Source organism: Cetorhinus maximus, chromosome 7 (assembly GCF_964194155.1).
Source record: "Cetorhinus maximus chromosome 7, sCetMax3.hap1.1, whole genome shotgun sequence".
NCBI lineage: Eukaryota > Metazoa > Chordata > Chondrichthyes > Lamniformes > Cetorhinidae > Cetorhinus > Cetorhinus maximus.
In genome coordinates, this window is record NC_135885.1 from 20,278,470 (window position 1) to 20,292,222 (window position 13,753).

Consider the following 13,753-nt stretch of genomic DNA (forward strand, 5'->3'; position numbering starts at 1 on the left):
ACAGGTAATTTGAATGCAGTGAATATCAAGCCTAAACTCCATACGGCTATAATCTGTTATCCAAACATGTGCGCTTTCTTGCAAGTTTCACTGGATAGTGAACAACAATGAGAAGTGTGACTTGTTAATTGTATTCATTGAAGTTAAATGCATATAGGTGGAGGGCATTAATTGGATGATTACTTGAGCACATATGAAGAGTGGAGTCAAGAGATATATGTCATGTTTCACTCTGAATAGATCTATGTCAAGTAAAGACTGACTTTGGAAACTTCCTTCACCAACTGGCTGTACAGGAGTATAAAATGACAGATATGCCCCAGGTAGCCCTGAAGTGTCCCTGTAGCTGTGCCAGTTGATTTTAATATGAGACAAAAGCCATTGTAATCTGGGGTAGGTAGAAATTTTTAGCAATTATCTATTAGGAATTCCAGTCCTATTACTAATCAAGACACCAAGCACTAAGAAATCACACATGAATAATAGACCCATTGAGACAAAGTCATTATTTAGCATTAAACTGAAAATATAAGTGCTGGTATTGAGTTCAACAGTAGTACCATTTGAGAAACAAGTTGCTTGATTAATCTTTTCTGATTTTTTGTCATAACATGTCTGCTGCTCAGCTATTTAAATAAGTTGTGAATATTGAGAATGAGTTTCTGCCACACGGATCCACCAACAAATAGCAATAACCTTGAGCTATCAAAGCAATCAGCATCTACTGACATTAAGAATGAAAGGTAACACAGTCCAAGAATTTCACCAGACTGTTTTAAATTGAGTATATCATAACTAAGCATTAGGCATCCTGGTGAAAACTATATAAGTGATAGAAAACTATGCACATTGATTTTGTGTATTTCAAGAAGAGACTGAATAGCCTGAATTTTTGAAATAAACTATATAGTTGTAGTCTTATTGTTCTGTGCATGTGACCTGTAAAGCTCTTGGTGGCAGCATGGAGAAGGCTTTAGAAATGATATTGCATCGTCCATGAATATCAATGTGTTATAATAGTAGCTCTGAAAGCACACAATGAAGCAGATGTGATAATTTGTCAAGACAGCCTAAGGGCAGCAGAAACTAAATGTAGTTTGTACCATTGCTCTACGTTTCAATAATCATATGACAGGAAAACTCATAGATTAAGCAACTGGGAAGATGAATTGCAAATAGAATTTAATATGAAGAAATGTAAAGTAATATATAAAGTGGACCCAGTGCAAAACTGCCGGACTCTCACTCCATAGTCTCATTTTTTACCTATACCTAAATTAATTGATTTTTATTATATAGTTCTTAGCAAATGTTATACTGGGAATGCCATTGTCACAGGCTAAATGCTGAATGTTGGGCATCAGTAGACATCAAAAGACTACTAACTCTCCCCAGAATGCCACCTATTATATTTTGCATAACATAGAGTGCTAAGTTTCTGTTGAAGAATTAGTTATTAGGCGACCAAGAAATAGAATTATTTTTGAAGCAGGCCTTCCTGAAACACTATTTTACAATGGACACTTGAGCCACATTATGGGGAGGCCCCGTTTTTGACATCTTATAGTGTTGGTGTGCAGGCTCACAGGCAAGCTGGCTGGCCATGGGCCATATAGTAGACCTAAATGACCTCCAATCCCATTAGCAGGGGCTCTCATGGTTGAAGCACATATGAACTTCAGCTACCAAGGATCATGTCTTTGGACACGGGAGATAATTTTAGCCTAAGATAACTGGTGGGAAGCTGAAGGCATTAGATCAGGTCAGCTGCTGTTTTTACACTTTGCTCAATTTTACTTGAAGTAAAAATGGGCACTTGACTCGGTCCCTTTTGTTTTCCACTGGGGAGGGAGTGGGGGGGAAGTTAAATTAAAATTACTTCTTATTCATTCTAAAGCTAACATATAATTAGATAAAGGGAATTAAGAAATAATTTAAATCAGATAAAATATGATAGTTAACCAAAGTAGGACAACAGTCAAAGCACCAAAAATAAATTCAGCTGTGAAAGAAAATAAAACAGAATAACTGTATATATATATAACATCTTTACCTAGTACATCTGTCAGACATCTCACTTCAAATGCTATACTTGTAGGTTTTTTTCTGTCCAATAAGCTGAACTCTCCATTAGAAGATGATGCAAGAAGCTCTTCACCTAAAGAAATTGCAAACAACAACAGCAATTAGTCTCTAACTGATCCCATGATGTGCCTATTTAGAGCACCTCCCCATATTGAGTATTTGAGCAGTGGCTTTAAAAGTTCTGCCAACAGCTATACAAGACAACCATGCTGTAGGCTCTATTTTATGCATGAGAAATGACAAAGACTGATACACCTTAGCAAGACAAGATTCTTCTTCAGTTCTCTGCCCAAAGGCAGGACCAACCCGCAACCTTCAGGAAAGCAGGTAATGAATCCACCCCAGCTGGAACAGGAATCAAACCCCTTGCTGTTGGCACCAGTCTGATCCACACCAGTTGTCCAGCCAACTGGCCCTCCACAGAGCCTTAGTTGCTGTGGCAACATGCTGTTTTACATGAATAGTGATGGTGGAGGCTCTAATGTTCTTTCCAACACATGGCTGACCAGGAATCTTTCCACTTTTGCCACCGGTTAGAAAGATTTACAAGTTGATACTCAACCTGTTTGGCCACATTATGAATGCGCCTTCTTTGGCCATCAAGTTGTGGAGTGGGACTTGAACCCCAAGCTTCTGGCCCAGAGGGAGGGATGCTACCCACTGCACCAGCTCCTGAGACAATGTTCCATAGATAATATTTCCTATACTTGCAGTACCTTCCTAATGAGACTATGTCAGGGTAGAAGTAAGGCTCAGTAAGGGACAGTTGAATTCTTACATTTTTATTTACTAAAGTAATTGGTTTTGCTTGTCTGGCTTTCTCTCCACCTAGAATTAGTGCAGCTCTGAATTATATCTAGCAAGATGTGTTGTTATCAGATAATGCATTACTTGGGCCTAAACAAAATTAGCCAGAAATGTATGCTTGAAAATTATCTACAGCATAGATATAAAGCTTGTGGGAACTTGTGAATATTTCAGTTATCTTTCCTTGTGAAATAAAATACTCATTTTGATTTGTATCTGGTCCAAATTGTCTTGAGTTCGTAAAATGCTAAATGTAATGTCATTGTCTAAACCCGTCCCCATACTGATGTCAAGAGCTCTACAGTAATCACTTTGTTTCAAGTGTAAAGCTTTTGGTTCATATTTCATAAGCTAGTAGTTGCTTTGCAATACAGTACAGCTACATGAAGACTTAAATCATGGAATATTCATAGGAGGATAGACCACATTCCAAAGGTAAAGCACAGCAAAAAAATGCCTGAGGGTTCTAGTCTCTATCAAGTATCAAAAAGTCTTTCTAACTGCAATCCTGATTAAGCGGTGCATACACAATAATACAAAAACCTCAACAAAAAAACCCACTAAGTCTCAAGATTATGTGCTATACATTGTCCAAGTTTGGACATGACAACAATTACATCCTCTCAATCTTCTCATTGTGTGGTAAAGATTGTCAGTGTGGTTATAAAATTAGGCGCAATACTTACTTAAGTGGAATAGAAGAAGACAAAAACCAACTCACAGACAATCCTGGATCCAAGACCAGATAAATTAAAAGATGTAGCATTTCTTTTATAGGACGTGTTTGAGGTTTGTGCGCTAAAGGGAAAATCCTACTAGACTTATGGAACCTTGTCCATTTCTGTAAAAAAAAGACTGGTAATTAATTCATTTCATCATTTTCACAAGATGTCTCCTAGAATACAAGAGTGATGGAAGGAATACGTTACTAGGGGGTGTGAAATTGGTGAAGTTTAGAAGTCACACAATCAGTGCTGTGACACCTCACTTACGAGTAAATTAGAGTGATCCAATTGAATAGTTTAATTTACACAACCAATTGTGATCAAAATTAAACACCCAGTTGTCTGATCAGATTTTTCGGAATCATTGAGAATAGTTTATTTTGTCCAATCAATGGAAAAAGAATAGTGTGAATATTAAGAATCCCCTAAGTTATGGAATAGAGAATGAAATAATTTTGAGTTTCGTATTAAAAATATGACAATTGAGAGTGGAAATTAAAAATATTTAATTAAACAAATTGTTTTGTGTATGTCAGTAAGAAGCCCAATAAGGAAAGCTAGAAATTGATATATACAGTTGGTGGAACATTGAATGGAGCTTCTTGAACTGAAAGAAATTAAACCTTCCTGAATCTTGTTTAGGAGCTTCCCAATAATGACAATTACTGCTTTGAGCATCTCTGGATAATTCCAGTTTGCAGGCCTAGTGTTGCTCCATGATGTATCTACATTTAGTGTTAAACTGTCAACAGTGACTGCTTGGTGTGACAGAAAATTTGGAATGACAATGCAGAGAATTAATAATGAGAATAAAGGTTGGAGATCATTCTCTAGTTGTCTGCTTTTACATAGATGGGGTATATCACATATGTTTCATTTATACAATCCTTAATTTTTTATGTGGCTGCAGTATGTAACAACATATTTGACTCAGGAACTTTGCCATGTTGATGGTAATAGAGGGGATTGTAGAATAAATTCAATGAGATAATGAGAAGCATCATTTTAAATAATTAGACTCGGATGTGAGAAGATGTGACAATGCTAGATGCAAGTCATGGTGAACAGAATATGGTTCGGGGCAGGGTGAGAATCTGGTTTCGGGCAAACGTTCCAGAGACTGATGTTATATCTCATGTTGTGCGAAGCATAAAGCACAATGCATGTGCAGCATTAACTGAAGGCGGCCAATAAGCAATCTCTCATAACAATCTTGTATAACATTGTTACTGTTGATCTGGCAATAACTTGCAGTTATCTGAAAGTCATTGTTTGAATAAAAGCTCCGTGAATAACATGATCCAAGGATGTAATGGTTTTTTTTTAGGGGGAGTGTCTTCCACTTTAAAGTTTCCTTTTTGCAAGAACGACCTGGACTGGCTGGCGGGGGTGGGTGGGGGAAGCACCAGTAAAGCATCAAATAATGATTTATGTACAGAGCGATAACTGTATACATTAAATATATTCAAATTATAACGGAAGAGACATGATGAATGTTGACCTGGGTTAGCACAATGGCCTCTCTAGATTAAGTCATTTATATCATGATGCTGTACTAATGTTCAGCTTATAGTTAATCAATAGTATAATACTTCACTTCCAAAATGGATAGTATTAGCAACCGATAGAAAGGCAGCAGTGTAGACGTAGCTCGTCTAATTAGTCATGAGCTCATCCTATGCAGTGTGCTGGTTAATTCACTCGTGCCAAAAAAAAATTGTATGATATTATTATTTAATTCACCTTCAAAACTGGATGCATTCTGCAAAGCCTTCGACATCCGTTGTTTTTTTTTTCACCCTTTCTATCAGCAGTTTTTTAACGAGAAATTTGGGTGTCTCCATGGAGATCACATAGCCTTGGATTACACGGTCAGGGGCAGGTCAGCCTTTGCATACACATTGTCATGTTGGACTGATCTTGGGGTGTTAACGGTGGACACTCTTCTCAGACGATCTCTCAGGACGCTCGCACTCTTTAACCAGGATTCATGTTTATCTCCCTATCCATACAGTTGCTTAAGACCAATGCTGGCTCATAATGCCGTGCTACACATTGGTCTGGCTGTGCACTATTGTCCTCTCAGTGAGAATTGGGAAGTATGAATAATACATTACTCGCCTGACATAACATAACCCGCGGGGTCACCAGACAGTAAACAAGGAGCTCAAATCAACCTCGCAAACTTTCTAAACCTCCGAACCATTGCAGACGGTTGACACTTTTTTTAAAAAAATCGGCTGGATGCATTTGATTCTGTTTTTTTTTAATGAAGCGTGTTCCTAGTGATCAGACACAGGAACTTGAATGAAATCGCCGTCTTCTGCAGAAGGTGGGAGCGGTCACGTTGTTGATATTATTTGAAACTCCCTTCTGGATGGTTCGATTCCTGTGTTGTTGTTAACCCCCATTAAGAGGCTTCACTGCCTTGAGCCGCCGCTTTTAAATACCGGTTGGAAGTGATTACTGGCGCCTGAGATGGGTTGTCTGCTGAAGATGGCAATGCCCAAGTGCCAGTTAGAGGCGATTGTTGCTGCTGGGTTCCATGACTAGGACCGATTCCCCAAAACATCCCCCACTTTGAAGAATCAATTGGAGCCCAGACCACGGTACGTAAGGCGGTGTGATCCCTTCTCAACTCAGTTCCACTCCCCCCACCCCCCCTCCCTCCCACCCCACGCCAGTCACTATTACAACCCTCAAGAACAAAAGTCCCTCCCTCTCCTCTGATAAGTCGGGTAGACAGCTCCTCCATTCCTTGTTGGCGATGTTGCTATCTGCTGGACCAACTCCTGGATGGCTGCTACCGCCGTCAATCTCGGCTCTGCTACAATCACGTCAAGGCTGAAGCCCCAGTATTTTATCACATGGCTCCTGCACATACATTTCATTTTTGATCTGTGCCAGGCATCTGAATTTCCACCAACTCGTGTCTAAATCGTGTGCGAACAGCCCTCCTCCTCCTCCTCCTCCTCCTCACCATCATCATCATCAACGAGGGGGGAGAGAGAGAGAGAGAGAGGGAGTGAGAGAGAGAGAGAGAGAGAGAAAGAGAGAGCTTGCTATGTGAAGCCCAGCGTGGAAAAGAGAAGATAGCTTCTCCCCACCACCCTTTCCTGCCACGGTGGATGTAGGAATGGATGTGCTTTTGCCTTGTGGCCGCTTCTATTGCTTTAGCGCCGAGCCTATAGGAATGATGTCCTGAGATGTGTTTTTCTTGAGCGCTGTCAACGTCTCCATCCCCTCCTGTGTGTGTGTGTGTGTGAGAGAGAGAGAGAGAGAGAGTCTGAGCCCGAAGCTGTGAAACTGCCTCTGAATATGGGAATGTGTGGAGACCAGAAATCCGACCGCTTAAGTGAGTGAAGAGCAAGAAACAGAGAGGAAAAAAAGGAGGGGGGTTGGAAGGAAAGGCTGCTGCAACCCGCCTCAGCAGCGTTTTGGAAACATGAATCCATTCTTGAAGGATCACTAGATTGTACTGGGAAGAATTATCTGCGTCGTGTGCAGTTTTTTTTTAATAAAAAAAAGGAATATTTTAATAACCAAGCCACTGAGACACATTTTTGTGTTTTTCTCTCTCTCTCTCTCTGTGATATTTAAGAACCATGTAACTGAAAGGGTGAATGTGTGGTCTGCAGTTCTTCACGGATGCTGTGGACTTTAAGGGGTATTCCGCATTGTGCCATAAATTTGCCATTTTTTAACCCACGAACTAGTTTCTAGCCAAACAACCGAGGAATGTGGACATATCAGAGAAGACGGTACTTTGGTATTCTTTCAGCGCCGGTAGTATTGGTGGCAGTTATCTGCTGCGCTCAGAGGTAAGAGCCTTCAACGTGGAAAGCGGCAGCTCACGTTATTGAGTGTGATGTGAAATGGGAACGACTTTCTCTTTTCCTCCTTGTGTTTGTGTTTTGTTTCCAGCGTCAATGAGCCCGGGAATATGTCGTTTGTGAAAGAAACGGTGGATAACCTGCTGAAGGGGTACGACATTCGGCTAAGACCGGATTTTGGAGGTAGGTTTTTCAGTGTTAAGTCCATCTCTAACCCTCAGCACCCACCACCCCTCCCCGCCCCCACCACCTCCCCCAAATAAAGGCATCACAAAGCTATGTTCAAAGATGTGTAGCAAGTCCGGTGATTTAACTTTTCTTCTCCTTTACCCTCAAGGTCCACCAGTCAGTGTTGGGATGAACATAGACGTCGCCAGTATTGACCAGGTGTCTGAAGTTAACATGGTGAGTGCATCATTTGCCATCATGTTTGGTCTACGTTTACTGGGCACCGTGCTAAAACGTACAGGAGCGCTAACCCACGTTGTGGTTGTGTAGTTGTGTGGTTGTGCACTCAGTATTGATACATTTGTTAAGCTGTGCCGGCAGGATATTAAGTACGGTGCGAGTTTAATGGTGTTGTTGGGTCGCTGCATTGTGTGTGTTTTTTTTTCTGGTAGAGTGGACCCTATTTAGATGCCGCGTGTGACGGGTGGTTCGGACGGCTTCCCCTCCCCTAACGCTGTGACTTGTAGGCTTCCATTGTGCTCTGCTGGGAGGCAGCAGTATCGCGTAGATTGGAGACCCATGCTTGGTGCCATCTGCTGGCAATCCCTCCGCTGAGAGTGTGGAAACGCGTAGCTGTGCAATCCGTAACCAAAGGGAAGGTATCCCGAACCTTCAATTCCGTGCTCTCTCTCAGGCGATGCATGCATTTTAGTGCAGTTTAAAGGATGTGCGGTGAAGTGAATTGAGATTAATGGCATTTCGCTGTTCGAGGTCCTGAAAGTGAACATTCATCTGCGCTGGGAACTGGACTTGTGTAAATAAATTGGAGGAATAATAATCCCATCAATGTGCCCTCCACTTCACATAGCTCTCCAAGACTCCAAGCTATTGATACTTTGATTTGAATGTAACCTATGGCATAAATCAGTTTCACACGCCAACACCAGTGCATGGGATGCACACGAATTATGGAAAATCGAAACGTGCTCCTTGCGTACCCTTAACAAAGTGTCTGTACTTAGAAATGTAAATTAAAGATTGCAATTTTGTTTATACCTGACATGCGTTGTGGCCCCACACAAAATTGCCAGTTCATTTCTTTGTTAACGAACCCATTTGAAGTGTAAATGTCATCTCATCCTGTGTAGTTATTTCTGTGTGAATCAATACAATTATGACTTGACAATCATTTTGAGTTATTTTTTCTCAACGATGTTTTAGCTGCATTCGGTGCTAAAGGGAATTTGAGACCTTGAAAGGGTACAGTTCGGTAGGCACTGATCAGTCCCAATATTTCGTTCAAACCATTATTAATGCGTGAGCCTTGACAGTAGGTTGTATGTCTTGACCATCATTACAGTTGAATCCAGTCTTGTCCTCCTCCAATGTACACTTCCAGCAGGGAACACTGAATGGCAATTAAGAGTTGGAGTCATGGCCCTTTAACACATCCAACTCAGGGGTGCTGAGACAGTTTGTAAAAACAAAACCCCAAAAATAAGGACTCACATTTATACAATGCCTTTCATGACCTTAGGATGGCCCAAAGAAAAAGAGACACTTATGAAGTGTAGTCACTGTGGTAATGACTGAACATGTTGCATTCCTGCTGTATTCTCCTCCCTCCACACTTCCTCTTAAATATAAGTTTAACCAGCTCATCACAGATCAGCGGATGGAGTGTATGATCTTTCTGACCCAAATGGCTCATTTAGATACCTGATGAGCTCATTAAAGTTTCAGGGAAACTAATTAATTTAGTCTGGAACACCCAATATTGACCTTGTTTTAAACATTATATGATTAGCGTTTTTTAAAGATCAAGGGACATTCGGCCACTGAAATGTCATTGATTCTCACATGCTCTGTATTTAGCCACTTTAAGCATGTGCCTAGACCAAGAAAAGATCTGGATCAGTTGGCAAAGTTGTCATGAGCATATGCAATAGAGAAAGCAGCATAGGTGCTGTTACCTGAGGGCATTAAAATAATGGCTGGACCTAAGCCATGACTACCATAGGAATAAGAGTGTGCAATTCAGCTTCTCAAGCATCTTCCTCCATTCAATTAGATCATGGTTGATCTGTACTCAATCCAGTTAGCAACCTTTGCTTCATATCCCGCCATATGCTTATTTAACAAAGATTTACCACTCCCACTGCTGAAAATATGAACTGACCCAGCATCTATGGAAAAGTGAGTTCCAGATTTCCACTATCCCTTTTGAGAAAAACAGCTTCCTGATTTCACTCGCAATAGACTTGACAGCAAAATTGAAGCCCGTGGAATTAAATGGGCAGGAGCTGTATATATGTATGAAATTTGATAACAGAGAAAAAGTAGGGACTAGTCGTGAAGAGTTGAACAATCTGGCCATATGTCCTGATGATATTTTTCACTTACATGGTGCAATTTTACCTGATATCTCGCCTACCATTTTGTCCTTCTAACTAGTTTAAATCTTTCCCCGCTTCCCTATTTCCTCCTTCAGAATGGACGTAGGTGTGTTTCCAGTTGAAATGAAGGTTATTCCAGCCTTCTTTGGCCCTATAGGTGGTCCCAGTGTCCTAGGAATATGGAGCCCTCCCTACTTCTGTACCACTCTTCCAATTAGACATAAGCTATAAAGCAAAGAAACAGGCCCTTTGGCCCAACCATGTTGGTGCTTATGCTCCACTCAAATCCAATGCCATCTTTCCTCATCTAAATCTTTCATCATAATCCTCTATTCCTTTCTCCCTCAAATGCTTGTCTAACTTCCTATTAAATGCATCTATACTATTCAGTCCAACTACTCCCTGTGGTAGCAAGTTCCGCATTCTCACCGCTCTTTGGGAAAGAAGTTTATCCTGAATTCCCTAATGGATTTCTTGGTGACTATTTTATATTGATTGTTCTTAATTATGCTCTTCCCCATAAGTGGAAACATTCCCTCTACATCCACTGTATCAAAGCCTTCCATAATTTTCAAGACCTATATTAGGTCACCCAACAATCTTCTTTTTTCAAGAGAAAGAAAACATAGCCTGTTTATTCTTCTCTAATATGTATTCCCAAGAACTTCTGGTATCATCTTTCCAAATCTTCTCTGTACCCTCTCCAGTGTCTCTATATCATTTGTATAATATGATGACTAGAACTATAGGACCAAGTGTGGCCTAACCAAGGTTCAATGTTCTAGAAATAAAGCCTGGTGCTTGGTTTGCTTTTTTTATATAATGGCCTTGTTAACCTCATGCAAACTTTAGTGATTTGTATATTTGTACTTTGAGATCCCCTTGTTCCTCTACCCTACCAAGGTTTGCACCTTCCAAGTGATAAATGACTTCCCTGTTCTTCCAACCAAAATGTACTATCTATGTTGAACTTCATTTGGCAATTATTTTCCCATTCTGCAGGTCCTCCTGTGATCTGCTGCAGTTCTCCCCAATATTCCTCTAATTTGGTGTCATCCACAAATTCAGAAATTGCGTTTTTAATTCCAAAGTCTAAATCGTTAATTTAAGAGTGGTCCCACAGAGAGTGGACCACAAGAATGGTCCCAACACTGATCCTTGCAGAACACCACTTTCCTGTCACTCTGACTAATACCCTTTACTCCCACTCTCTGCTTTGTGTCTTGAAGTTAGCTAGCAATCCATTCTGCCACTTGTCACCTGACTCTGCATTCTCTGACCCTATCCATTAGTCTATTATGGGGAGCCTTATTGAACGTTTTCTGAAAATCTAGATAAATTACATCTACCACATTACCATTTTCTATTATCTCTGTTACCCCTCAAAAATGTCAATAAGAACAAGATTTTCTGCTTTGAAATTCATGCTGGTTAGCCTTTATTATATATATTTTTTTCCTTTTCAAAGTGTTCTTCTATTCTCTCCATATTAGGGATTTCATTATTTTTCCTACCTCTCCCAAAACCACCACCCCACCTGCACCATTGGCCCGCCCCTATCCTCCCCCAAAGATGTTAAGCTGATCGGTCTGTAATTCCTTGGGCAGGTCCCTCTTCTTAAATATAGGAATTTCATTAGCTATCCAGCAGTCCTCTGGCACTACACCTTTTTTCTAATGAATTATTAAACACGTGTAGAAATGCCTCTGCTATCTCTTCCCTAGATTCTTTTAAAATTCGTGGATCCAATCCATCCAGACCAGGGGTTATATCTTTTTGAATCTGATTGGTTCATTCAATATATCCCCTTTTTAAATTTTAAATGCGCTTATGTCATTACTCATCTCATCACTTAATATCATGTCTACCTCTTCTATCTCCCTGGTAACCACCAAAGCAAAATAATTAGTTAATATTGCTGCCATCTCTCTATCATTACCTGGGTATTATCCTGTCCATCCTCTAATGGTCCTATTCCCATCCCAGCCTTTTTAAAATCAATATCCTTAAAATATTTTTTGTTTTATGTTCCTTGGTAATTTAATTTCATAATTTCTGTTTCCTTACTGATTTTTTTTTAGCATCTCTCCTAATCTCCTTGTATTCTATCTTATCGTTCTTTCATTTTTTTAATTCATATAGCTGAGGAAGCAGTTATAGTTCAATATCAGGGTTAGCAATCCATTCAATGACTTCAGCTGATGCAGTGTGAATGTTTGTGATGCCATCAAGGCTGGGTCTCTCAGGGCAGAAGTTCAGTATGTGGGCGATGGTCTGACTTGGATGGTCACAGTCACAGCTTGAGGTGTTCCTCATGTTCTGCTTGTAGAATAAATGACTACATCTTCCCTGACCCATCCTCAAGTGGTTGAGGAGTTGATCAGATTTTCTGTGGCTGGCTGAAACCTTGGACTTCACCACTTGAGTCAGTTACCAGGTTGCAGTTGGTGATGTTTCCAGTTGACCACGAGGTGCTGTCATCGGTTTTTGGTGTGTGGAGAATTTCCCAGCAGGGACTATGGGATTTTGAATGAGTGTGTGGGGATTTTTATGGTCCTGTGTCAATGGGAATGCTTTGTTATGTGTCAGCCAGTGATGTTCTTTAAGGACGATGTTTTCCCTGAAGACATCACGTGGTTCAACATGTGCTAGCACAGGAAGTCACTCGAGTAAGATTTCCAACCTGAAAGCCTGTGAACTAATGCTGTAAAGAAGCTGACTGAACTCCGGCTACCGGGCTCCTGGGTCCAAGCAGTAAAAGCCCCGTTTATGTTCTTAATATATGTCTCTTTCCTAATCTTCAACTGTTCCCTTAGGTCTTTGTTCATCCATGAATCTCACTAATTCTTTCCTTTTAGCGAAATATGTTGCTCCTGCGCTCTGTTGAACAGTATTTTAAATGTTTCCCCTTGTTGCTCTACATTGTTGTTTGCCAATATTGTTGTCCATTTTATTTTCCTAAATTCTATTCTCATTCCCTCTAAATTATTTTTTCTCCAATTGATTGAGCTGGCTTTTGCCATACTTATTCCTTTTTCTATTATCCTCTTAAAGCATGGTCACCATGGCCCAGATGCTTTCCAACTTTTACTTCTCTTACCTCCTCTGGTTCAATCCGCATTACTAGATCCAAAGTGAATCCTCCCTTGTTGTACTTTTTACATATTGAGTTAGAGAGGAGTCCTATACACATTCCCTTATCCCCTTTGCTCACCTCTAATCTACAATTAATATCAAGGTAGTTGAAATCCTCCACAATGACTATTCTATTTGGTTCCCAATTTCCTAATTTGTCTGCATATTTCTTCCACCACCTCCTTTCCACTATTAGGTGGCCTATAGATTACACCTCTTATTGTGATTAATCCTTTAATGTATTTTTTCTCTATCCATATGGATTCTACTTTTGCCTTGAAAATAGCTGCATCCTTTTTCCCTACTTCCAATCATATTATTCCTCAATTAGTAATACTTCACCTCATGTTTTACCCCACCTTTTCTACCTATGTTATACCAAACTCTGCAATGTTAAATTATAGTCCTGATTTTTCTGTAGCCATTACATGTCGACAATCGCTCCCAGATGAGCTTTCCCTCTCTGTCTGGTCTAGATTGTGGCACTGGGAGTAATGCAGAGAAAGCTACACTGATAGCTTTTTAAAACTTATTCTTTCATGAGATGTGAGCATCACTGGCAAGGCCAGCATGTGTTGCCCATCCCTAATTGCCCTTGAGCTGA

The 13,753-nt window shown here is 40.3% G+C and overlaps 1 protein-coding gene across 2 annotated transcripts in view; it reads left to right on the forward strand.

Annotated features, from left to right (window-relative positions):
• The window catches only part of gabrb3 (gamma-aminobutyric acid type A receptor subunit beta3), a 504,935-nt gene that overhangs the window by 176,427 nt on the left and 314,755 nt on the right, over window positions 1–13,753 (forward strand). The window contains exons 1-3 of one of the 2 annotated variants that reach the window (XM_078545148.1): window positions 6,558–7,438; window positions 7,542–7,633; window positions 7,788–7,855. In XM_078545148.1, coding sequence (XP_078401274.1) covers window positions 7,356–7,438; window positions 7,542–7,633; window positions 7,788–7,855 — 243 coding nt within the window. In that variant the 5' untranslated portion in view covers window positions 6,558–7,355. Of the gene's footprint in view, window positions 1–6,557; window positions 7,439–7,541; window positions 7,634–7,787; window positions 7,856–13,753 lie in introns of those variants that run through there. The other variant, XM_078545147.1, reaches the window with a different exon arrangement.